Source organism: Zalophus californianus, chromosome X, assembly GCF_009762305.2.
Source record: "Zalophus californianus isolate mZalCal1 chromosome X, mZalCal1.pri.v2, whole genome shotgun sequence".
Taxonomy (NCBI): domain Eukaryota; kingdom Metazoa; phylum Chordata; class Mammalia; order Carnivora; family Otariidae; genus Zalophus; species Zalophus californianus.
This window is the reverse complement of record NC_045612.1, coordinates 16,758,166-16,782,592: the sequence shown is the minus strand read 5'-3', so window position 1 is coordinate 16,782,592 and position 24,427 is coordinate 16,758,166. Positions and strand designations below refer to the sequence as shown.

Sequence of the window (24,427 nt, the reverse complement as noted above, 5' to 3'; positions counted from 1 at the left end):
CGCACACTGGGGGGACAGGGTACTGTCTGCGGTGAGGCTGAGCATAGCTGGGAAGGAGTGGCTCCCAGCCCCATGGACAACCCATTCCTTAACACAGAGAGGGTAATAACGGGGATATGTAGAAATACAGTTCCAGCTGCCGTGGGAGACCGGGAGGGGAGGTGCGTTGCACTCCGCATGCTGAGGGCCCCCTCCCGCAGAACCGGAGACGTTGCAGCTGGGGCCCCTCTTGACTGGGCGGCAAGAACTGAGCCGCTCACGCCCGCAGCCCAAGATCCTTATGAAATCCCAGGGAGAGGGGCGCCTGGGTGGCTCAGTCGGTGAAGCATCTGCCTTCGGCTCAGGTCATGATCTCAGGGTCCTGGGATCGAGCCCCGCATTGGGCTCCCGGCTCGGCGGGAAGCCTCCTTCTCCCTCTGCCTCTGCCCCATCCCCCTGCTCATGTTCTGTCTCTCTCTCTCTCTCAAATAAATAAATAAAATCTTAAAGAAAAAAAAAAAGGAAATCCCAGGGAGAGACCCGTGCCCCACTGCCCCGGGGGGCGCATCTTCAGGCAGAACAGATGGCCACAGTCTTGCTCTCCCTTCCCCTGGGTGGGGGAGGGGAGGGGTTGACGACAGTGATAAGGCTATTTGAAGAATGTTTGAATCTTGGTAAGCTGTGCAGAGGACGTGCGATTTTAGTTCATTGGAAATGTTATAAAAGTAGTGGGAAATGTACTGATCTTTTTAAGGGACAATGCCACAAATAATCATCACTGACCTGCCTCTCCGAATCCAGCCCTTACTAAGGCTTTCTAAGACCAGGTAGTGTAGTACAATGAGAAATATTTCATATTTTTAAGGGACCAAGATTCTAATACAGGCTTGAGCCAGAATTAACTGCATGCTTGTTTGCTTCCAGTTTTGATTCTCATGACTTCTGGACTGTTCTTGGGCAGAACCAGGCTGGTCACGCTACCTCTGCCTTTTTTTAGCAGGAACAGAAGATGCTCCATTGCCCCCACAGTATCTGAACACGTACTTGGAATCTTCATCAAGTGGCCACTTTTCATAGGAATGAGGTGTCAGATTATCTACTACCTTTCTTACCTTAAAAGGGAAGAACTTCAGTTCTGGCCTGGAGCCCCCTCACCCTGCCACCAACATCCCCTCCCTCCCCTCAGACATCAGTGCCTCAAATTACAGAGCTCAGAGCTCTGCTCTGGTATATATCTTTGATGGCAGAACCACACGCTTCCTTGATCACATTTGCATACTTTGCAAATTATAAAAACCTACAAGTGGGAGCTTCTCCAACAACAACAAATTTTATTAGAAGAACGTGAGTATTTTACAAAATCCAAGAAATCAAACCAATGAACAAGTGTCACAAAGACAGGAACAAGGGTAGCTCAGGAGAAATCAATAGTTGGTCATCTACGTAAAACTCTCAAAAGAAATGGCATTAAGGAGGGACGCCTGGGTGGCTCAGTCGGCTAAGCGGCTGCCTTGGGCTCGGGTCATGATCCCAGGGTCCTGGGATCGAGTCCTACATCAGGCTCCCTGCTCAGCGGGGAGCCTGCTTCACCCTCTCCCTCTGCTGCTCCCCCTGCTTGTGCTCTCTCGCTCTCTCTGACAAATAAATAAAAATCTTAAAAAAATATTGTAAAAAAAGAAATGGCAATAAAGAGACTTTGCAGGAAATCACTCAGTCTTGGGGTCTAATTCAGTACTCTAAGATTCATGGGAGAAAGACTGATTGCTTCACCTAGGGTGAGGCAACCAGTGTCAAACCAAGTAGCTCTGGCCAGGGGACTCTGTCACACAAGCAAGAGAAGGGTGTGTTTGCAATGGACAGCTCTCTCCAAGAAAAGCTTCCTGCCGGATAGTCCAACCAGCCTATGACCATTGCCTTCACCCTGTAGGATACAAATATGCGACAGATAGGTTTTGACATCTTTCCATCTATAAAATTCCAAGATCCTTTGTGTAAGCACAAATGCACATACTTTTTTTTTTTTTTTAAGATTTTGTTTATTTATTTGACAGAGGGAGATAGAGATAGCGAGCGAGAGAGAGCACAAGCTGGGAGAGTGGGGGAGGGAGAAGCATGCTCCCCACGGAGCAGGGAGCCTGATGCAGGGCTCGATCCCAGGACCCCGGGATCATGACCTGAGCCGAAGGACTGAGCCACCCAGGCGCCCCACAAATGCACATCTTGTAAAGAATGAAAGCAACCGAAAGACAGAGACAAAGCCAAAGTCACGGCCCCCGCCAAAGACAAATCACATCAAACCCATGAAGAGTGTTTTAGTAGGTTTTCTTAAATAAATGTTTCTTCATTTACTGCATTCCCTTAGCACCATTTCCAGAGACTTTAAATGGCTGGTTTGGAAATAATTTCCACCGGTTTCACTCGGGGGCGGGCCCATGGAGCTCCTCACACTGCCATGCCCGAAGCGGGCCTCTGACTTCACTGTTCTGACTCTGCCCTTGCAGAGATTTGGTAAAAGCAGGCACTGTGATGTAATGGGAAGTGCTTCAGAGTTAAGGAACCAGGGTCCTGATACCAGTTTAAACAGGATTTAACTGTGTGCCCACTGTTTCCAGTTCTGGGCCTCCTGAATTCTTTTTTTTTTTTTGCATCAAAATGATCCCATAATCCTATGGCCAACTGACCAGATTTCAGTGGGAGTCTGGGTTCTGGTTCAATGCCATTGCCTGAAGTTAGATATGAATTTACATGCATCTGAAAACATCTGAGCAGGGGGAGTGTGTGTGTGTGTGTGTGTGTCCAATATATAACTTAGAATGTATACTGTCTCCTTATAAAAAAGATCAAATAGATCTGCTGAAAGCACTTGCACAGAACAACATTCCTATGAAGATCTTATAAAAAGTTATAATATCTGAAGGGAGCCACAGAGCTTACTAAATTTGGTTTCGCTTGGCAGTTTCCTGATTAGGTCTGGCTACACAGTCTGATTTACATGATTGACTTCAATACATCCTCGGAGTTGAATAACATGCACTAAATCCACTACCCACATTCATTCCATAATCAACACAAGTCTCCTCATTCCATGGTAGTGTATTTACATTAAAAAAAAAAACACCCAGTTCTTTCATGGAGGGAAGAAATTGGAAGGTGAGTTGTTTTTTAAAGATTTTATTGATTTATTTGAGAGAGAGAGAGAACATGAGCAGGGAGAGGAGCAGGGGGAGAGGAAGAAGCTGACTCCCTGCTGAGCAGGGAGCCCCATGCGGGACTCGATCTCAGGACCCTGAGATTGTTGCCTGAGCCAAAGGCAGATGCTTAATCGACTTGAACCACCCAGGCGCCCTGAGGGTGAGATTTTTTTTAAGTATAATTAACATACAACATTATATTAATTTTAGGTGTTTTCTTTTTCCAAGAATGTGGAGAACAAAGCAAAAAAAACAAGGTAGATTTGACAGTGAGTTGAGTCCAAGTAATGGCTGGGAATAGGTATGTGTGTATGTGTGTTGTGTGTGTGTGTGTGTGTGTGTGTGTTTGTTTAATGGCCCTAAGAATAGCTATATTAAAAATACAAGAAAAATAAATGAAGACTCTAGAAATTAATGATAAATCATGTGTTTCTTAAGGAGCAGTGTTTAAATTTTCAGGAAGCTGAGAGTCTGTCTGAAAATTGTCTTGATGCCAGCCAGTCTGCCTGCTTCATTCAGCCCCAAGTATACTTGTGCACGTAATATTAGTCCCAACTCTGCTGTTGGAGCTGCCAGTGTGGATGATTTTATATAGAGCCTCCAAAACAAACTGCATGGCTGCCAAACCCAAGTGAAAACCAAAGTTGTGTCTACATGACAAATTAGAGTTAGAAAAATAACAGTCGATGCACTTTTCCAAGGCTTGTCTGTGTGAGGAGAAGCAGGAATCTAAAAGGCTGACCTCACTGGTCAGAGGGCTATGGACCAACCAGGGAACTGCACTGCACCGAATTGGTAGATGTCACCTTAAGAGAGACCAAGAAAAAGGCTGCTTTGCATCAATTCAAGACAGAAAATAAAAGTCACACCCTGAAATCCAGGAATCTGTCGTAAAATTTAATAATGATAACAATGATATAAGTTTTAGCCATTCCAATATACACTGCTAATAATCATATGACTTCAAGGGGTGCCTGGGTGGCTCAGTGGGTTAAACGTCTGACTCTTGTTTTCGGCTCAGGTCGCAAGATCGAGCTGGGCTCGTGCTGGGCATGGAGCCTGCTTAAGTTTCTCTCTCTCCCTCTCCCTCTGCCCCTCCCCCTTCTCTAAATAATGATAACAATAATATGAATTCAAATTTAATTTCATCAAGAAAATAAATCTCAGTTTTGGCATTTCTAAGATTCTTTTTCTTTCTGATGAGAATTATCTAAACGCATACTTTCATGTTCATCAGCGCAGTCTTGTGTTTAATATTTTGCCCCTGGTTTATTGTGCTTTTTTCTTTTTTTAAGATTTTATTTTTAAGGCCTCTCTACATGCAATGTGGGTCTTGAACTCACAACCCCGAAATCAAGAGTCAGATGCTCCACTGACTGAGCCAGCCAGGCACCCCAATTGTGCTTATTTTTTTAATTGAAATATAATTGAGGATTGGGGCGCCTGGGTGGCTCAGTCGGTTAAGTGTCTGCCTTCGGCTCAGGTCATGATCCCGGGGTCCTGGGATCGAGCCCCACATCGGGCACCCTGCTCAGCGGGGAGTCTGCTTCTCCCTCTCCCACTCCCCCTGCTTGTGCTTTCTCTCTCTCTCTGTCAAATAAATAAATAAAATGTTTTTTTTTTTAAAGAAATATAATTGGGGTGCCTGGGTGGCTCAGTCGTTAAGCGTCTGCCTTCAGCTCAGGTCGTGATCCCAGGGTCCTGGGATTGAGCCCCACATCGGGCTCCCTGCTTCCTCTCCCACTTCCCCTGCTTGTGTTCCCTCTCTCGCTGTGTCTTTCTCTGTCAAATAAATAAATAAAACCTTAAAAAAAAAAGAAATTTAACTGACATGCATTGTAATATTAGTTTCAAATGTACAACATATTGATTTGACAATTCTATACATTACTTAAGGTTCATCCCAAGTGTAGCTACCATGTATCACCACAAAACGTTATAAAAATATTATTTTTTTAAAGATTTTTTTTTTATTTGAGAGAGAGAGAGAATGAGAGATAGAGAGCACAAGAGGGAAGAGGGTCAGAGGGAGAAGCAGACTCCCCGCTGAGCAGGGAGCCCAATGTGGGACTCGATCCTGGGACTCCAGGATCATGACCTGAGCCGAAGGCAGTCACTTAACCAACTGTGCCACCCAGGCGCCCTAAAAATATTATTAACTGTATTCCCTATGCTGTACTTTTTACCCCTGTGACTTATTTATTTTATAACTGGAAGTTTGTACTTCTTGATCCCCTTCACCTAATTTGCCTATCACCAGTTTGTTTCTGCATATAAGAGTCTGTTTGTTTGTATTGTGCTTATCTGTATGATTACTTCTCCTCTTCATGGTATTTAGTGCTGAGCAACACTGGAAAGAACTGTGTTCATCCGCATTGTAGGATGCATCAACCAACAATTCAAATTATTTGTTTATCTTTATTTGAACTCGAGAATTACAACATCCATACCTCAGGAAGTTCCTCTGACAATATAGCTGTTTTATCAAGAAACACAACTAATTAAGAGGGAAAAAACAGACAGAGATTCCCTTTGGAAACTGCTGGAATTCAAACGGTGCCGTCCCCCCACCCCCGGCTCACTAAATGTGAGGGTAAAGAAAAATATGTACGCTTAGGGCTTAAAAAAAAACCCTCTCATTCTCTTTTCTTTTCTTTCCTTTCATTAACATAATGTTCATTTTACATTTAAGACCTTAGATTTATTTATAAAAGCACCCTGTGTAATGAATTCTTATCTACCAGGAATCTGAGACAACCATCTGGAAGAGAGTGCATGAGTCAGTAGGCCCCAAGTGCTGGCACCGATGTGCGACCTTCTGTCACTCTCCTTTAAATTGTCACTGCTAAGTTACTGTATTTCTTTTCTTTTCAAGATTTTTATTTAGTTATTCATTTAGAGCATGTGTGAGCGGAGGGGAAGGGCAGAGGGAGAGGGACAGAGAATCTCAAGCAGATTCCCTGCTGAGCACAGAGCCCAGATACTTATTTATTAATTTGAGAGAGAGAGAGAGAGAGAGAGATCGCGGGGGAAGGGCAGAGAGAATCCTAAGCAGGCTCTATGCCCAGGGCAGAGCCCAATGTGGGGCTTGATCTCATGACCCTGAGATCATGACCTGAACCAAAATCAAGAGTTGGTTGCTCAACCGACTGAGCCACTCAGGCAACCCTTCAGTTATTATATTTCTAAATACCTATTGCTTCTTTTTTTTCCAATTTATGCAAACTAACAAATAACCCCCAAACAATTGACCCGTTTCTCCCACCCCTAATCCCCTGCTTTTAGCAACCAGAAATCTGTTCTCTGTATCCATGATTTAAGTTTTGTGTGTGTATATGTACAAATATATATACAACTATATATGTTATATATGTATATATATGTTATATATGTATAGTTATATATATGGATATATATTTAGATTCTGCATATAAGAGAAATCGTATGGTATTTGTCTTTTGCTATTTGACTTACTTCAGTTAGCACAATGCCCTGGAGGTACGTCCATCCATGTTTTTGCAAATGGCAAGACTTCTTTTCTTTTTTTATGGTTGAATCATATTCCATTGTGTGTGTGTGTGTGTGTGTGTGTGTGTGTGTGTGTGTGTCACAATTTCTTTATCCATTCATCCATCAGTGAACACTTAGGTTGTTTCTGTATCTTGTCTATTTTAAATAATGCTGCAATGAACATGGGGTTGCATATATTTTTCTCAAATTAGTGTTTTTGTTTTCCCAGAAGTGGAATTGCTGGATCATATGGTCATTATATTTTTAATTTTTTGAGGAACCTCCATGCTGTTTTCCATAGTGGCTGTGATTTACATTCCAACCGACAGTGCACAAGGGTCCCTTTTCTCCACATCCTGGTCAACACTTGTTATTTCTAGGCTTTTTGATACTAACCCTTCTAACAGGTGTGAAGTGATATCTAATTGTGGTTTTGATTTCCATGTCCCTGATGATTAAATGATGTATGGTATCTTTTCATGTACCTGTTGGCCATCTATATGTCTTCTTTTGCAAAAACATCTATTCAGATCTTCTGCCAATTTTTAAATCACATTGTGTTTTTTTGCTATTGAGTTGTATGAATTCCTTATATATATTTGGATATTCATCCCTTATGCGATGTATGATTTGCAAGTATCTTCTCCCATTCAGTAGGATGCCTTGTTGTTTTGTTGGTGGTTTCCTTTGCTGTGCAGCAGCTTTTTAGTTGGATGCAGTCCCACTTGTTTATTTTAGCTTTTGTTGCTTTTATTTTTGGTGTCAGGTCCTCCTGTCTTCTTATATGATCTTCTCTAGGACCGTACTAGTCACCTAACTCCATCTTACCCTGAGCAGGGTCAGGAGATTTCCCTCAACACCGAACAATCCTCAAATATGCATCTGTGGCCTTCGTGTAGTGGACCAAAGGACCCCTTCTCACAAGGGGTAATTAATTTACCTACCGCCTTCCTTTCCTTAATAAATTGGTAAACCTCAGGCATCACCAGTCAGGGAGGGCAGCTTAGGGCACCTGGTTTCCCAGGATGGGGCTCGTGAGATCGAACCCCGGGTCCAAGCTCGGCACTCAGCATGGGAGTCTGCTTGAGATTTTTTCCCCCTTCCTGACTCTCCCCTTCTACTCCTCCCCCACCCCCTCTCTTAATTAATTAATTAAAATTCAATAAAAATTGCAAAGTCAGCCACATTCCTGGTGTTGGGGATGTCTGAACTATTTCACAAGCCAATAAAATGGATGAATACAACAGATCCAAAGATAGCACACTTGGAGTTCTTCATAAGGCTTTCTGGTCCCCTTTTTGAAAGCTATTTCCTATACATACTCATATATAATGTATGAGATTCATTTAAAAATAATCCCGTGGTAGGGGCGCCTGGGTGGCTCAGATGGTTAAGCAGCTGCCCTCAGCTCAGGTCATGATCCCGGGGTCCTGGGATCGAGCCCCGCATTGGGCTCCCTGCTCAGCGAGGAGGAGGAGCCTGCTTCTCCCTCTGCCTGCCGCTCCCCCTGCTTGTGCTCTCTCTCTCTGTCAAATTAATAAATAAAATCTTTAAAAAAATAAAAAATAGAAATAAAAATAATCCCATGGTAGGAGGAAAGGGGAAGGGGCAGAGATCAAGCCTGATCGACTAGGGGGTGATACCTATTGTACATAAATGAGGGGAACATGCGGTTTCTGGTATTATTTTTCAACTTCCTCATGTTTGATCATTTCCATGACGTTTGTGAAATGCAATCTGCCTTGGAGAGCAAGCGAAAATCCAGGTCCTCCTGAACATCAAGTGCTTTACTAAGCTTGTTATTCTCTGGAGAGCCGGAAAACAAACCTCAGTGTACACTCTGTGCATTGGAAATTGGACTCAGAGAAAAGGGATCAGGGGCTCTGGAGAGGTGTGTCCCACTCCTAAACATTGAGATTTCTTGAAAGATGTTTGAGAGAAGAGTGGCAAGGCCATATTTATGTTTTCCATGAATCACATTATCAGGGATGGGGATGAATTTGGCATTGGCACAGGGTGGGGCTGAAAACCTGGGAAGAGGTAGACTGTGAAAGGAAACTTGTAGAGAAGCAACAGGGAAATAATTTGTATCTAAACCAAGGCAAGGCTGATGGGGGTTGGCAAGTGGGGATGGATTCCGGAAGCCACAGTGAGTGGAGTCTTCCTACCTGGATACTTGAGGGGCAAGGATATAGTCAACTCAGATCAGACATGACTCCTGATTTCTGGGTGGATGGTTGGTAACACCACCCGACATAGGGAGCCAAGGAAGAAAAGAAGGGTATTTTTGATTTTTAGAAAAGACAAGTTTGACTTGGAACATTTTGAATTGGAACATTCGAGTGTGCCATAAACAGATCTGTGGTCACAACCTGCTTGGTTACCACAACTAAGGCCTGGTCCTTGGCACTACAGGGTAATGTGCTCATTTTTACAAGTCAAGAGTTGAGGTAAACTCATCAGAGACTGATCTACAAACTAGCATGTCAATCCCTTTCATGACTGAGAACTACAATGGTCAGGATAAACCACCAGCATGAATTTAGAAAGCAGAAGTTATTCTTAAGGGAAGGGGTTCCCAGGACAAGTGTATTTGAACTGGGTAGTGGGAACATAAGGACCTCAGGAGCCCCAGGTCAGGCATAGTCCTCTAAAGTTATGCGAGGTTTCCAGAGAAAGGAATGTGGCAGACTTCGCAATTTTAAGCCTTCTGGAGCAAAAGAGGCTGAGGAAGTCACTGTGCTCCTTGGAAGGCCCATGTGATGGAAAAGAAGAGAGGGATGAGTGGAGGCTGAGGGCAGATCAGAGCAGGGAGGGATGTGGCCAGGCTCTTGTGCTTCGGGTCTCCCAGGGGCGCTGGCGAGACAGACAGACAGACAGACAGCACCAAGAGGCTTGCTGCTGTGGCTACTGGGGGCCACACGGCGAGGCACGCGAGGACGCACGCCGATTCCAGCAAAGCCGGGCACAGAGGAGACCCGGGAGCGTCGGGGACGTCCCTGCGGCCCGGAGCTGCAGGCCAGCCCTCGGAGTCACAGGCGGCTGTCTTTTTCGAAGCCGGACACACGCGGACGGATGGAACCCCCTCCGTTTCAGGTTCTCCTTTCCCTCCTTTTCCATCCCTGCCGCGCCCCGCCCCACCCCCGCCCCGCGGCCCCCGAGCCCTGGCGGAGGAGAGGGACCGGACAAGGCGCGGACACGGCCGAGGGAAGGAGTCGTCTCCGGGGCCCGGCGCGCGGTGGACGGTGCTCCCGGGGTGCAGGCCGCCCCGGCAGCTGTGACGTACGCGGCCCTTGCTCGGTGCCCGGCAGTCCCGCAGCGCGGCGGCGTCTGGTCCCCGGGACAGCCTGCCGGGGGCGTGCGGCACATGTCGCTTGTAGCGGCCACGAAGCTGGGACTCAGGGAGGCCCGGGGCTATTCCCACGGCCCCTGGGGAGTGGTGCGGCTGCTGGACCCATCGACAAAGTCCGTGGCCTTGACACTGACACGGGGCTGCCTTTTGGCGCCGTCCAGGAGACAGAGCAGCCTGAATGATGAGCTACGAAGGAAGGCTCGTAGCCAATAAAGACGAGTCCTCCTTTACCGGCGGCTACCACGTGTCGGGCTCCGGGCTCAGCGTCCAGTCCTAGACGTGCGTGGCTTCCCCGACTGCTCGCGGGACCTCGGAATTACTAAATCCCTGTGCACACGAAGAAAGTGAAGGGCAGACAGCAAGGATGAGGGGCCTGGCACCCACTCCTAGCCCGAACAGCCAGGGTTCCAACCCAGCTGCTTCCCGCCCCCCCCCCCCAAGCCTGCTGCAACCGCACGGCGCCTCGATCCAAGAAGGGACTGACCATGTCCCGGTACTAATGCTGTTCGGAACAGACCCCGGGGACACGGGGGCGCCCCGCTTCCCCCCGCTGTGTTTGAGCATCACGGTTGGAGCATGCGTGTCAGCCGAAGCACATCATCCGTTCACGGGTCTTCTTTGCTCAAGATCTTGCACCTCGGGTACCTCGAAAACCTGAATGTCTGATCCTCGTGGTCGACCCCTTTACAGGAAGCTAGTTCCGTCCAAGCTGGATGGAAGGCTCTTTGCTCCGCCCCAGTCTGGCCTGGGCTGTGGGAGCAGCGCCACCTGCTGGCAAATCTCTTGAACTACACCAGAAAGGCCGGCGGGGGCGTAGCTCGGGCCTTCAGCTGGAGGGCCAGTCGGCCCCGCAGGGCAGTTTTTGATAAGGGGGAGGGAAGGAGGTCTTGGGGCACAAAAAGGTGGTGGGGGGTGTGGGTGTCAAGGTGAGCGTGCAGGGCATCTGCGTTAGCCGTTTCGCTGTGACAGGGTCTGACTTTTTCTCAAATCTGACATCGGGGAGAAGCCCGCCGAGCCCCTGAGCAGAGAACTGCAGTCCCCGCAGGGGCATAGAATGTGGTTTCGTCTCTGACAGGTATGTCATGGTTTTGAGTTAATTTTTGTATATGATGTGAGCTTGGGGTCAGGTTGCATTTTTATGGGCATGCTTTTCCGATGTTTCCAGTACTGTTTCTTTCTTTCTTTTTTTTCCCCAGGACTATTTCTTGAAAATATTATCCTTTCTCTACTGGATTGCCTTGACGCTTCTGTCCAAAGTCCATCCTCCGTGTAGTTCTGAGTATATTCTGAACCCTCCGTTCTGTCCATTGATCTCTATCTTTCTGCAAGAGCACAAGGCCCGGATGATGGCTGTAAGTCCTGAAACTAGGTCGTCCAAGTCCTGAAACTCGGTTCATTTTCAAAAGTGTTGGGCTGTCCTCAGCCTCCTGCATTTATGTGTAAGCGTTGGAATCACCTTGGTAATCTCCTTAAGAAATCCTGCTGTGAGCTTATTGGGAGTGCACTGAATCCATAGGTCGGTTTTGTCGAGTTGACCCATAGCAATACCGAGTCTTCAAATCTATGAGCGTGCTATAGCTGCGCATTTACATTTGTTCTTTAATATCTTTTGAGGTTTTCACGGTGCGGGTGTTGCACATCTTTGGTCAAACGTGTCCCCAAGTACGGCTCTTTCTACAAAGACCTACAAATGGCCAACAAGCAAATGGAAAGAGGCTCAACATCCTTAGTCATTAGGGAAATGCAAATTAAAATTCCACTGAGACGCTACTTCACACCCACTAGGAGGACCATCATTTAAAAACAGGCAGATAACACGTATCGGAGAGAATGTGGAAAAGTCAGGGGCATCATACATCACTAGTGCGAAAGATACTGGTGCGGCCTCCGTGTGGAACAGTGTGGCGCGTCCTCAGTATGTTAAACAGAGGATAACCATGGGACCCAGGAATTCCACTCCTAGATATGGGTCCCAAAACTTGAAAGCAGGTGTTCAAACAAAACTTGTTCATGAATGTTTACCGTAACAGCACTATTCATAAGATCCAAAAGGTAGAAACCACCCAAATGTCCATCAACGTGTGAATGGCTGAACAAAAGTGGTCTATCCAGATGATGGAATAGAATTCACCCAACAAGGAACAAAGTACTGACACAGGCAACAATCTCTCCGAACCTCCAAAACCTTTTGCTAAATTAAAGAAACCGGACATGAAAGGTCACATATTGTATGATTCCGTTTTTATGAAACACCCAGAAGAGGCATAGAGACAGAAAGCACATTTTTGGTTGCCAGGGGCAGGGGTAGGGAAGGAATGGGGAGCGAGAGCTTAATGGGTATGGTGTTTCCACTTTGAGGTAAAGAAAATGATCTGGAACTTGATACCGGAGACAGTTGCACAATATCGTGAATGTCTTCCATGCCACTGCATTGTAACCCTTAAGTGGTTAAAATGGTAAATGTCATGTTCTGTGTATTGTGGCACAATAAAAATCAATCGATCATATATGTAGGGATTTGTTTATAATCTCTCGGTCCGTTCCACTGCTTTATACACTTATCTTCGCACCAATACCACACTGTCTTCATTACCGTGGTTTATACTAAGTTTTGAGATAGGTATGGTAAATCCTCAACTTTGTTTTTCTTTTTCAAAATGTTTTAGATATTTAAAGTCATCTACATTTCCACATACATTTTGGGATCAGCTCGTCAATTTCGACAGGAGACTAAGCTGAGATTTGGATAGACTTTGTGTTCAATCTCCAGATAAACTTGGGGAAGATTGCCATCTTGACAACATTCAGTCTTCCAAACCATGAAATGTCTCTATCTATATCCTCTTTTTAAATATATATATATATTTATATAATCGAGAGAGAGAGACCAAGTGAGCACGAGCAGGGGGAGGGGCAGAGGCAGAGGGAGAGAGAGAGTCCTCAAGCAGACTCCCTGCTGAGCGCAGACTCCCACGCAGGGCTCATCCCGGGACCCTGAGATCATGATCCGAGCCGAAATCAAGAGCCTGCCGCTAAACCAACTGAGCCACCCAGGCGCCCCTCTATCCAGAGCTTCTTTAAACCTTCCCAGCAGTGTTTTTCAAATTATTTTATTTCATTTTTGAATTTTTGTTGCTAGTACATAGAAATGCAGTTGCTATTTTAATATTGATCTTGTGTCCTGTGGCCTGTGCCAGATATACTTATAGGTCTAGTGCCTTTTTGTCTATGTGTATTTCTTGGGATTTTCTCCATATAGGATCATCGGTGAATAAAGATAGTTTTATTTCTGCCTTTCCAATCAGAATGTTTTTATTTGGGGGGATGAGGAGCTTATTCCACAGTCGAGGATCTCCTCTAATAGAAAGGGCAAAAGTGCACATCCTGCATTGTTCCCGATGTGCAGAGAAAATCTTCATTCTTTCACCATTGAGTGTTATGCACACTATAAGGTTATGTAGACACTCCTTATTAAGTTGAGAAAATTCCTTTCCATATACCAATTTTGTTGAAAATGTTTATCATGGACGGGTGTTGGATTTTGTCAAATCTCTCTCCCGCACCTACTGTAATGGTCAGGTTTCCCCCTGCTTATGTTAATATGGAGTAAAACATTGACTTCAAGATGTGAAACCAACGTTGCATTCCAGAGAGAAATCCCACTTGCTGCTGGTATGTATCTCTGGGGTGTTCTGACCAGGCCCTACCTGGTCTCCCCACTTAGCCCTCACCCAGGCTGTGGTCCCTGAGGCAGAGAAAAGAGAATGGCATTGTCGGGGGCGAGGAGCCGCCAGCATGTTCTAGGGCTGGAACCTTGCTCAAAAGCCGTCCACGACAGGCTCTTATCTTCCCAAGGACCTCACCGAGGAGCTCGCTGTCCCCCTAAAGCACACACGGGGGCACCCGCCCCGGCCCATTGCTCTATGGCCACCATATTGGCTATCTCGCCCACGGTGGGAGGAGACCGGACCTCCTTGCCTCCACCTCTTCGGGGCCGCACGAGCCTGTCCGCTGCCTCCCCGTTGGCTCGAAGGTGGCAGGGGCGGGCCCTACATGGCCCGCGCTCGGAGGTCCTGGGCCTGGGGCTCCTGCCGGCTGCTGCGATGGCAGCAACGATCCTCGGAGGGTACGGGGCCGAGGCACAGAAGCGGGAGGTGCGGGCCCTGAGAGGCTGCTGTGACCACAGAGCATCCACGAGGCCAAGGATGAGACAGGCAGGCCCTTTGCTTTGTTTTGTGTGGTGGGCCACCCAGGTGGTGGTGACTTCGGGACCTTGCTCAGCCTTGGGACCAGGGCTGTGGCCGTCTTCCAGAGGAAGGTGGACTCTGCAGAGGGGGACTGCCTGAGGCAGCTCGGTGCCCTGCCAGGGTGTCTCCGTCCCTCTGTCTCCCGCGCAAGGATCCTCTCCAGAGGGGCTCCCCCACCCCTGCTCCAGGCTGCAAGGGTGGCTCCATCTCGTGGGCATGGGAGGCCGTGTTCCCAAGTCCCCCACAGCTGGGTCTGCATCCAGCTAAGCCCCAAATTCTCCTCACCCACCGCAGTGGTGACAATGCCGGCAGAGAACCCTGGGGGGGTGGGGGGCTTCCCCTCCCCTGCGTTTCCCCAGCAGCGCCCCCCGATTCCTCCCTGAGCTCCCGTTTGCTGGATCTCCCTGATTTGAGGGTGCATTTGACTGCGTTTCCCAAACACGCGTGTATCTGAAGCCAAGTGGCCAAGTCCTGGGTCTGTCGCTGGTAGGAGGACACGGGCCACACTGAAGGCTCCCTCCTGGCGACACGAGAGTGCCCGTGGCCGGCCTGGGGCCACACGGTGGTCCGTGGAAGAGCTGGGCTCAGGAGGCCGCCCTGAGCCAGAGCAGAAGCTGCCTGCCTTCCTCGGTGGCACGGAAGGGTGGTCCTCCCTCCCCAACGTGCCTGGGGCCCCGAGCTCCGGTCTCACCCCTCCCCTCTTGGTGGCACCAGGCTGCGTGATCCCTGGGCTGGGTTTGGGACCAACAGGGACTGAACGGGACCATCTGGACAAAGCAGAGGGAAGCTCAGGGTGCTGGCAGGGACGGGGGTCCATCCCTCTGTGGTGGCAGGTGCCCGAAGGGTCTGTCTTGTCAGGGTGCTTTGACCCCTGGAAGTTCCCAGTGGGTGGAGCACACCCAAGGCCCTTACCCCAGGCTGTGCTCCTCAGGGGGACCATGACCCTGCATCCTCAGGAGCCTCCTCCCAGCGGACTGTGGGCCTTTCTTCTTCTACCCCAGCCACTGAGGTCCCCAGGTGCCCTCCACCCCCCCTCTGCCTGCCTGCCCGCCCTCAGCCCTACAGCCCTTGGAGCCCATGGCCAGGCTTCTGCGGGGAGTCACTAGGCTGGGGCTCTGAAGGGACAGTTCGGGTCTGGGGCGGGGGAAGGGCAGCAGGCTTCCTGCCCCCATGGTTTTCTCTCTTCTAAAACTGGGTGCCCACCTGGCTGGCGGGGAAGCAAGGGCGACCTCGCCACCTGCTGTTGCAGACGGGCCTCCAGGTGACCCAAAATGATGTGCGGGGAGCCTCTTTCACCGCCCCCCCACACACAGCCCACCCTCAATAGAGAAGACCCAGGTATCAGGTCGTCCAAATAAAGGTTGTGAATGGGACAAATTGCCACCTCTCTGGCCAGGCCCGTGCCGCCGCCTTCTTCTCCAGGGGCCCTGGCCCCGCAGGCCTCCACCCCTGCAGCCCTCCGCGGCCCTCCCAGGTGACTTCACCGCCGGCCCCCTCCTCTAAGGCGCCACACCAGAAGAGGAGGCCTCCAGTTTTCTTTTACTTTATTGAACTCAGGGAGGGTTTGTTTTTTTAACTTAGAGTGACAAGATTTGACAACACCAGGAACGAGACCATTTCTCTGAGCAGCCGGTGCTGACCAGTACAGTTAATCACACACGGGAAAGTGACAGTCATCTCCAGCCCGTGTCTCAGATTCTGTAGAAGCTCTGCTGCCTGGAAAACAGACTGCAAATTAAATAAAGTGCATCGAGAGCCTGTCAGGCAGCCAGGGCCCAGTGCGGGCAGAGGGAAGGTGGGGGGTGGGGAGAAGCTCGCTAACTACTCAAGGCCAAACCGGTCAGAAAAGCAGTGGCAGGACCACAGGCCGAAGAAGGGCAGCCCCTGCCCAGTCCCTCGGGGGCTGTGCAGAGACTTCCGGGCCCCCGGGGCAGGGCAGGCACCGGCTGGGGCGCCCCGCAGGGCAGGGGTCTCGGGCCAGGGCCCTGAGGCTCCCCCCACCCCTCTCCCTGTGGGCAAGAGGTGTCACAGGCCCCAAACAGCTCCAGCTGAGCCACAAGGCCGCAGCTGGGGAGCAGGTCACCCCGAGGGTGAGACGGGGCCTTGCAAGGGGCACATCTGTGGATCAGCCCCAAGGAGGCCCCGCGTGGCTCTCACACGCTGTCCCCGGACATCTGTGGATGGAGTCGGCAGGCTGGCAGGCTCCCAGAAGTGGTCCTGGGTGGAAAGGGTTGGGGTACAGGAGGCGCCACCGGGACCGGGGATCCCAGGACACTTGGCACAAGGCAGGAAGCCATCACACCCTGTCTGTGGGAAGCTGCAGGGGACACATGCGGCCTCATCTGGCCTCGGTCCCCGGGGTGAGGCGGGCAGAACTCTTCACTCAGGACTCGGCCTCCAGCGTGGTGGCTGAGGAGGGCAGGAGGTATGACACTGGGCCACCGTGTCCCTGAGGCTGGCCAGCCTGCTTGGGTTTTCAGTCCCAGGAATTCAGAGCCTGGGAGCCGAGAGCAACCAGTGACAGAGCGGCTGTGGGACCGGGGTCCTTCCTGGCCCCCCTCGGGAACCACGCCTGGCCATCCTGGTGCGCCAGGCAGCCGCACACCTGGGCCTCCAGGGCCGATTCAAGCCCATGCAGAGGAGGTTCTCCTGTGGGATCCTGGGCTCGGGGCCGGGGCGGGGGGCAAGCCCGGGGACCGACAGATGGGGTCGTGCATGGGTCCCAGCCCCGTCCCAGGTTTATGCCTTCACCCTCCTGGGTCCGTCTTGTCCCCAGCAGCCACGCCACCACCCCACCCCCACCCCGCCACCCAAACTGAGAGGCTCGTGCCACTCAACTGCCGAGGAGCCCTTGGTCCAGCCTGGGGTGGGGCGGCAGGGGAGGCCAGGCTCTGTGGGTAAAGACCTCCACTCCGCAAGGCGTTCTAGGACTCTCTCCTGTGTCCATCTCAGTGCTCACAGTCTTCCCTGTGACCTCCCACACCACTCCAAGAAAAGCCAGTTCCCCACGTTCCCTACCCTGCACCTCCCTCTCTCTCTCTCTCCTCTCTCTCTCTCTCCTCTCTCTCTCTCTCTCTCTCTCTCCTCCTCCTCCTCCTAGATCCCCCAGGGGGGGCCTTGAGCTCCCCTTCCCCACCCCACCTGTGCCAGGTTTTCTCAGATTCAGCCCCACCCCTTCTTATCTGTAGGACAAGGACACATCTCTCCCTGTCCTGGAGCCAGCTTTTCCAAACACCAGGTGGGGAGAACAGAAGGCCCTCAAAGTGTTGCTAGGAGATGCAGAGCTGAGGTGACAGGGTGGCGTCCTTCCCCATGCCAGAAGGGGACCACTGGCTACCCCAGCCCTCGGGGCCTCTGCCTGGAAGGTCCTTTCTCTCCTCCTCAGCCAGGCCCTTTGCCCAGCTGCTCCCCAGGCAGCCCCCGGGCCAGGGGCGGCCCCTGGGCACGGATTTGAGTCTCTTGACAAGGCCACGGAAGGGGTGGGTCACCACCTACAAACTCCGGTTCCTGAAAGACAGAAAGAGATGGGGACTTCACAGTGGCCTCCCCACGGAGAGTGGGGCCCCTTTGCCCAAGGGCTGCCTCCTCGCAAGCCGCTTCTCCACCCGCTCTCCCCACCCCAGCCTGAGAGCTGCCCTGGGCTCCAGGAGATCCCCATTTCCCCGGCTCCTCTGGATGCACAGGGGCTGCCGCAGGCGACATTCAGTGGCACCGGCAGGGCAGACGTAGGGTCCGGAGGGAGGGTGGCTGCGATGGCGCAACAGCGAGACTGTGCGGGGCAGGGACAGGGCCGAGCGGCCTTCCCCCTCCCCGGGGTCTCCAAACGTCCAAGCGCCCAGCGCCAGAGGGCGCCCCCAGAGCCGGAGGGGGGCAGTGGGCACAGCCGGAGCAGGTCCAGAGCAGTCCCGCGGCCCCCGACACAGGGCGGGAGGCAGTTCTGCCACGGGCCGGGAGGGAGCTGCCCAGAGCCCAGGGGCCTGAGGGCTTAGGAGGGGCCCGAGGGCTTAGGAGGGGCCCGACCAGGGCTTTGGCCAAGAACACAACCACCCTCCCTGTCTGGCCCCCCAAAGGGGTGAAGGGTGGCAGCATCTTTTCCTTCTAGAGCCTTCCCCGGCGCCTCCGCCAGCCCATTCCCCTCCACTCCCTGGGGTTCAGGTGGCAGCACCAGGGCCTCTGGGGAAAGCGGGGCGGGGACCGGCTGACCCTCCGAGATGCCCGGGCCGCCGCCGCCCCTCACCCCCGTCTGGGAATGAGGACCGGGGAGTCTGGGGCGCCTGCGGCCCCCCGCCTGGGCAGCTCAGGGGCTGGCTTCCAGGGGTCCCGTCCACAGTTCCCCCTGTCACCGAGATGTCCTGGCAAGCGCCGCCGCCAGCCCGCCAGGGGTCCCGTCCACAGTTCCCCCTGTCACCGAGATGTCCTGGCAAGCGCCGCCGCCAGCCCGCACGCAGGTCCAGCCTCCGGCCTCTTACCTTGCGGACCCGGGCCAGTCAAGTCCCTGCTGCGGAATTTTTCCTTGCGGCTTCCCGGGCTCTGGCTGACGTGAGGCAACAGGTCGGCCGCACTCGAATCGGGTTTTTTTCTTTTTTCTTTCTTCTCGAGCCCCACGGAAAGGGCCCGTTGGCAGAGTTTCCGTGCAATAGGTCACCGGGCGCGCCGCGGGCGGGCGGCTCGTGGCCGGGGCCGGGCCGGGTGACTCGGCGGCCGGGTGGCCGGCGTCCTCCCGCGCAGGTCTAGGGCCCGGAGGCCCGGGCCGCCCCGCCTCCTGCCCCCGCCGCGTCCCGCCGGCCGTCCTCCATGCCGACGACCCTGCCCGTCGCGGCCCGGCGCGCGGGACCCTCCGGCCGGGGCTGCGGCGGCGCCCGCTCACTCGATCCGCACCTGCAGGCGGACGTTGAGCATCACCGAGGCCACCACGTAGAAGTAGGGGAAGTTCATGCGCAGCCGCCAGGCCAGGTCGAAGAAGGTGATCAGCGTGCGCGTGAGCCCCTTGCAGAAGGCGCCGTACGAGCCGCGGGCCGCCGCCGAGCGCGACAGCCGCACCACCAGGCCCGATAGGGCCGCCGCCGCCGCCGCCGCCGACAGAGCCGCCGACGCCGCCATGGGCGCGGGCCGGCGCAGGCCCCGCCGACCCAGGGGAGCGCGAGCGGCCGGGCAGGTGGACGCGAGGCTTGAGGCGACCCGCCGGCCGCCGGTGCCCTCCCGCCCCGCCCCGCCCTCGGTCACCCCTTCCCTGGCCGGGCCGGGGATGCAGCCTCCGCGGCCGCCGCCACCGCCGCCGCCGCCGCCGCCGCCGCCGCCGCCGCCCCCGCCCCTCCGGAGCAGCCTATGGAGAGCTCCGCCCCTCGCCGGCTGCCGGGGCGGCCGCCGCTAGCGTAACCCCGCCCCGAGTGTGGCCACGCCCCCTCCCGGGCGCCACGGAGCGGCCCCGCCGACACGGGACCGCCCACGGGACCGCCTCGCCAGCAAGCCCCGCCTCCTCCGGGGCGCCCAAGGGCAGAGCCCGAGGGAAGAAGGGATTGGAAGGCGGTATCCCCAGGGATCGCTTTGGGGGCGTGTCCTTGAGCGGAGCGGGCGGCCCGAGTGTCTGGACCGCTCTCCGGATTCCGTGCAGACGGCCTACCGGGAAGGCTCCGTCTGTTTACCTCATCCCCCTTCCCCGCAGTCTCCACAGTAAACCCGGCCAGGCGACCCACTGTACCTTTCTTTAATTCGCATTTCTCTGCTAACTCGGCAGCCCTGTAGAGTTTCACCAAACGCACAGGAGCGTTTTTTTTTCTTTTTGGTATAGTTGCTGGTCATGTGTATTTCTTTATTGAATTGCCCCATTGTCTTTCTTTTACCTGTAAGGGAGGAAAACTTTCCCTCTATAATATTCTATTTGTACACACCTCCTAGGTTATGAAATAGATCGACAACAGGCAGATTAACTCTAGGAAAGGTATACACATTTATTAATTTTTAATATTACCTGCACAGGGACATCACAGAAAAAAAATGTGAGTGAGATTTGAGAGCTTATATACCATCTTAATAGGGGAAGGGGAACGGAGATGTAGGCAATTTAGGGGAGACTACATGATTTTTAGGAAACACGAGTGGGTTCTTAGAATAGACAGGAGATATGACAGAGTTTGGTTGTGGTGTGGACTTCTCATTCCTCCCCGCTCCGCCTCCCCCCCCGTAGTAAGAATCAATTTCCCTGTTTTTTTTAAAAGGTTTTATTTATTTGACAGAGAGAGAGAGCACAAGCAGGGAGAGCGGCAGGGGTAGGGAGAAGCTGACTCCCTGGTGAGCACGGAGTCTGACATGAGGCTCCATTCTAGGACCCCAGCATCACCAACCGGTCCGAAGGCCGCTGAACAGGGAGCCCTACTCGGGCAGGATCCCAGGATCCTGGGATCATGACCTGAGCCGAAGGAAGATGCTTAACAGACTGAACCACCCAGGCGCCCCAGGAAGGCTTTTCTATAGAGGAAAGGGGGAGGCTGGGATGGCTTTTGGAAACAAAAAGTCCATTAGAGTAAATTCGGGGTTCCAAGTATAGTAGCTTTTCATTGGCTTGCGTTATGACTATCTGTCATTGGCTGGGCTGAAACACCTTTTGTTTTTCCTCCTGGGGTAGTAATAGCTAATGTAATGTCTTATTTGGAAGATATGTCTCTTCCTGTTGGGGTCTGCAATTTATAAGGAATGGTAGGACCTAAGAGCTCCCCCTTCTGGTCTACTGACTCCACTTTATTTTTATTTTAAAATTTTTTTAAAGATTCTATTTATTCAGAGTGAGACACATTGTGTCTCACATGTGAGAGAGTGACAGAGTGAGAGAGAGTGAGACACATTGACAGAGGGAACACAAGCCGAAGACAGAGGCTTAACGACTAAGCCTCCCAGGCACGCCTACATATAACTTTTAAAAAGCTGTCTGCAGGGGAGCCTGGGTGGTTCGGTCCTTAAGCGTCTGCCTTGGGCTCAGGTCATGATTCCAGGGTCCTGGGATCGAGCCCCTCATCCGGCTCCCTGCTCTCTGGAAGCCTGCTTCTTCCTCTCCCACTCCCACTGCTTGTGTTCCTGCTCTCGCCGTCTCTCTCTGTCAAATAAATAAATAAAATCTTTAAAAAATATAAAATAAAAAAATAAAAAGCTGTCTGCAAGGGGCGCCTGGGTGGCTCAGTTGGTTAAGCAGCTGTCTTTGGCTCAGGCCATGATCTCAGGGTCCTGGGATCCATTCCCATTGGGAATGGATCCCTGCTCAGCAGGGAGCCTGCTTCTCCCTCTCCCTTCGCCTGCCATTCTGCCTACTTGCGCTCTCTCTCAAATAAATAAACTCTTTAAAAGAAAAGAAAAAAGGGGCGCCTGGGTGGCTCAGTCATTAAGCGTCTGCCTTCGGCTCAGGTCATGATCCCGGGGTCCTGAGATCGAGCCCCGCAGCGGGCTCCCTGCTCCACGGGAAGCCTGCTTCTCTCTCTCCCACTCCCCCTGCTTGTGTTCCCTCTCTCGATGTGTGTGTCTGTGAAATAAATAAATAAAATCTTTAAAAAAAATAAAAAGGTGCACATGTTTAAAAAAAAACTGAAAATGTTCAATAGACCTAAATAGAAGTAAGATTTCTACACCTCACTGGAAGTGGTTTAAATTGTCAGTGCCAGTAGGCTATGCTCAGTTATTATGCATAAAGCATACCATTTTCTTACAGCTGCTTTTTACCTTATTTTCTCCCTCTCAGTCTTGGGAAAATAATGCTCTTATCCAATCTATTGCAAAAGGGGCAAAACTTTCACACTGCTGGATCTGTTCATGGTGTCAGAGACCCCTTGGTCTTACACATCACCAATGTGTCCTTAGTCCTAAATGCCACTTTCAATTATACCCACAAGCTTATGGATGTTATCTCTCAAGTGACACTCGTATGGCCCACTATCCCCATACCTTGTCTCTGTCTTTCTTCAGCCATAACTGTACTGGCTCAGTTAAATCACTCCAACTTTGCCAATTGTATAATCTTCACCACCTCATGCTTTTTTCCTTGTCTAAGTGTGTCCTGTCTCCCTGCGCCCAGGGGAAATACAAATTGGCTAATTCCTCTTTGCGGGATTTTTAGAAAGGACTCTTTGAGGATGGATGGCCTCTCACAGGATGTCATCCCAACTCCTCTGATTCCTGACTTGAAAGCGTCAATCAGGAAATTCTGGCTCATAGATCTATCAATAACAGACCCCAGCTAGAGTACTCAGAGCTCCGCCTGGTTTCATTGTTGTCTGGCGCTGGACGGCTTTTGCCATGGGCATATGACTAGGTAGCTGGCGAATTGGAGGTCAGTGTTTATTGGGTTGGTTAGCCATCTGTGTCAAGATCCAAAATAAAGCAGAAGCTTCCCAGTAGCCCATCCCATTAAACCTCCACAGTTGCCTTAAATGGGAACTTCCAGGAGATGTACGTGTCTCTGGGTTTGCCTCTGTAGGGAGAGCCTTTCTTCCTTGGGTCAGAGTAAATGCCAGTGAACACACGGTCAGAAATCTCTCCCTTACATTAGGAGAGGTAGCTGACTCCACAGCTAAAGTAGTAGCAGCTCAACAGCAATCACTTGACTCACTGGCTAAAGTAGTTTGGGATAATCATGCAGCCCTTGATCATCTACTTGTTGAACAACAAGGTGCTTGTGCCATAGCCAATACCACCTGCTACACTTGCAGAAATTCCTCTGGAGAAGTAGAAACCCAATTGCATAAAATGAGAGAACAAGCACATCGGCTACAGTGAATTTCATCTGACAATCCATGGTCCTTTGATCTCTTTAGCTGGTTACTTTCAGGTTGGGGCTCCAGGTTCAGAACCATTGCTCAACCTGGATTTCTCATACTACTTTTAATTCTGCTTTGTTTTTAAGCTTTGTATATAAGCCTGATAACCTTTGTAGAAACAATCTACCTAATAGGGTGATACTAGCCCAGCACTTTGAGACAATCTCCGATGCCTACAAACCTGATAAGATATACACTTTATTTTTTTTAAGATTTTATTTATTTGTTTGAGAGAGAGACAGAGATAGCAGCAGAGAGCACAAGCCAGGGAGGAGATGGAGAGAAGCAGGCTTGCAGGCTTTCTGCTGATCAGGGAGCCCTACCCAGGGTTCCAGCCCAGGACCCTGGGATCATGACCTGAGCCAAAGGCAGCCACCCAACCGACTGAGCCACCCAAGTGCCCCAAGATATACACTTTAGATGTGAATGCCTGAGAGCTCTCCCTCCTACCCTTTCTTATTACTAAGCGTGATCTCAACGGTTGCCCTCCGATGTGAGATATGGCAACCAGGGAAGGTCGTCCATGGTACTAAGGGACAGCACCACTAAATGTAGAAAACCTGACTCTTGATCGGTGATGCTTTTGAGGGAAGATCTTGATCAAAAGGGGAAAATGTGAAAATGAATAAAGGCAACCTCACTTAAGACAGAGTGTGGAAGCCCTAAAAGGGGAGCTCTCACATACTACCACTTGTCAACAGCATTTTTGGCCCCCAACAGGCAGGAGCCTACTTTACTACCGCAGCAGGAGGAAGGAAGATTTCCTCCTGGCTCAGCAACAGCCCCACCAATGAGAAACTGCCACAACTCAGCCAATGAAAGGCCATCAAAACCCTGGACTCTCACTCTCCTCTAATGACTTTTCTTCAAAACCACCTGTCCCAGCTTCCTCTCCTCTATCAAAGAAAGCTTTTTGTTGTACTCTGTACTCGCTTACAAGTTCACCATGGTTCATGTGTCCTGAATTGCAATTGGTCGGCTATCCCCAAATCAACTCATTTTGCTGTTAAAATATTCAATATTCTTTTTTTTTCATTTAATATTCATAATGTGACGTCTGCCTGATCCCCAAAATAAAAGTGATGCAATCCAAACTCCCTGCATCATGCTCCATCACCCGGCCCTCCTTACCTAGCCATCCTCATCTCCAGATCGTACTTAAAAGTGGCTCTCGGGCCCCATAGTGAGTGCTTTGGCACAGTCGGCTGCCTTCCAAGAAGAGCAAGACACAGCCTATGGTTTGAGACCCATGTAGACGTGCAAGTTCGGCTTCTCCACAGCATCTAAGGTATCATTTAACACCAGACAGAAAGCCGCTGCTTAGAGCTGACCATTGATCTCCCCATGGAG

The 24,427-nt window shown here is 51.3% G+C and overlaps 1 protein-coding gene and 1 long non-coding RNA gene across 2 annotated transcripts; one reads left to right on the top strand and one right to left on the bottom strand.

Annotated features, from left to right (window-relative positions):
- Positions 1 to 10,970: 10,970 nt before the first annotated feature.
- Positions 10,971 to 12,280, top strand: LOC118356583. The gene is made up of 3 exons (XR_004819856.1): positions 10,971 to 11,107; positions 11,229 to 11,384; positions 11,647 to 12,280. It is a non-coding gene; the product is annotated as an uncharacterized LOC118356583 (long non-coding RNA).
- Positions 12,281 to 15,806: 3,526 nt separating this feature from the next.
- SMIM10L2B (small integral membrane protein 10 like 2B) lies at positions 15,807 to 19,551 on the bottom strand. Its single transcript, XM_035725849.1, has 2 exons — positions 18,749 to 19,551; positions 15,807 to 17,786 (listed from the first exon to the last, which is right to left on the bottom strand). Exon 1 carries the CDS (start codon positions 19,377 to 19,379, stop codon positions 19,143 to 19,145), a length of 237 nt encoding a protein of 78 aa, XP_035581742.1. The 5' UTR covers positions 19,380 to 19,551; the 3' UTR covers positions 15,807 to 17,786; positions 18,749 to 19,142.
- Positions 19,552 to 24,427: the final 4,876 nt, after the last annotated feature.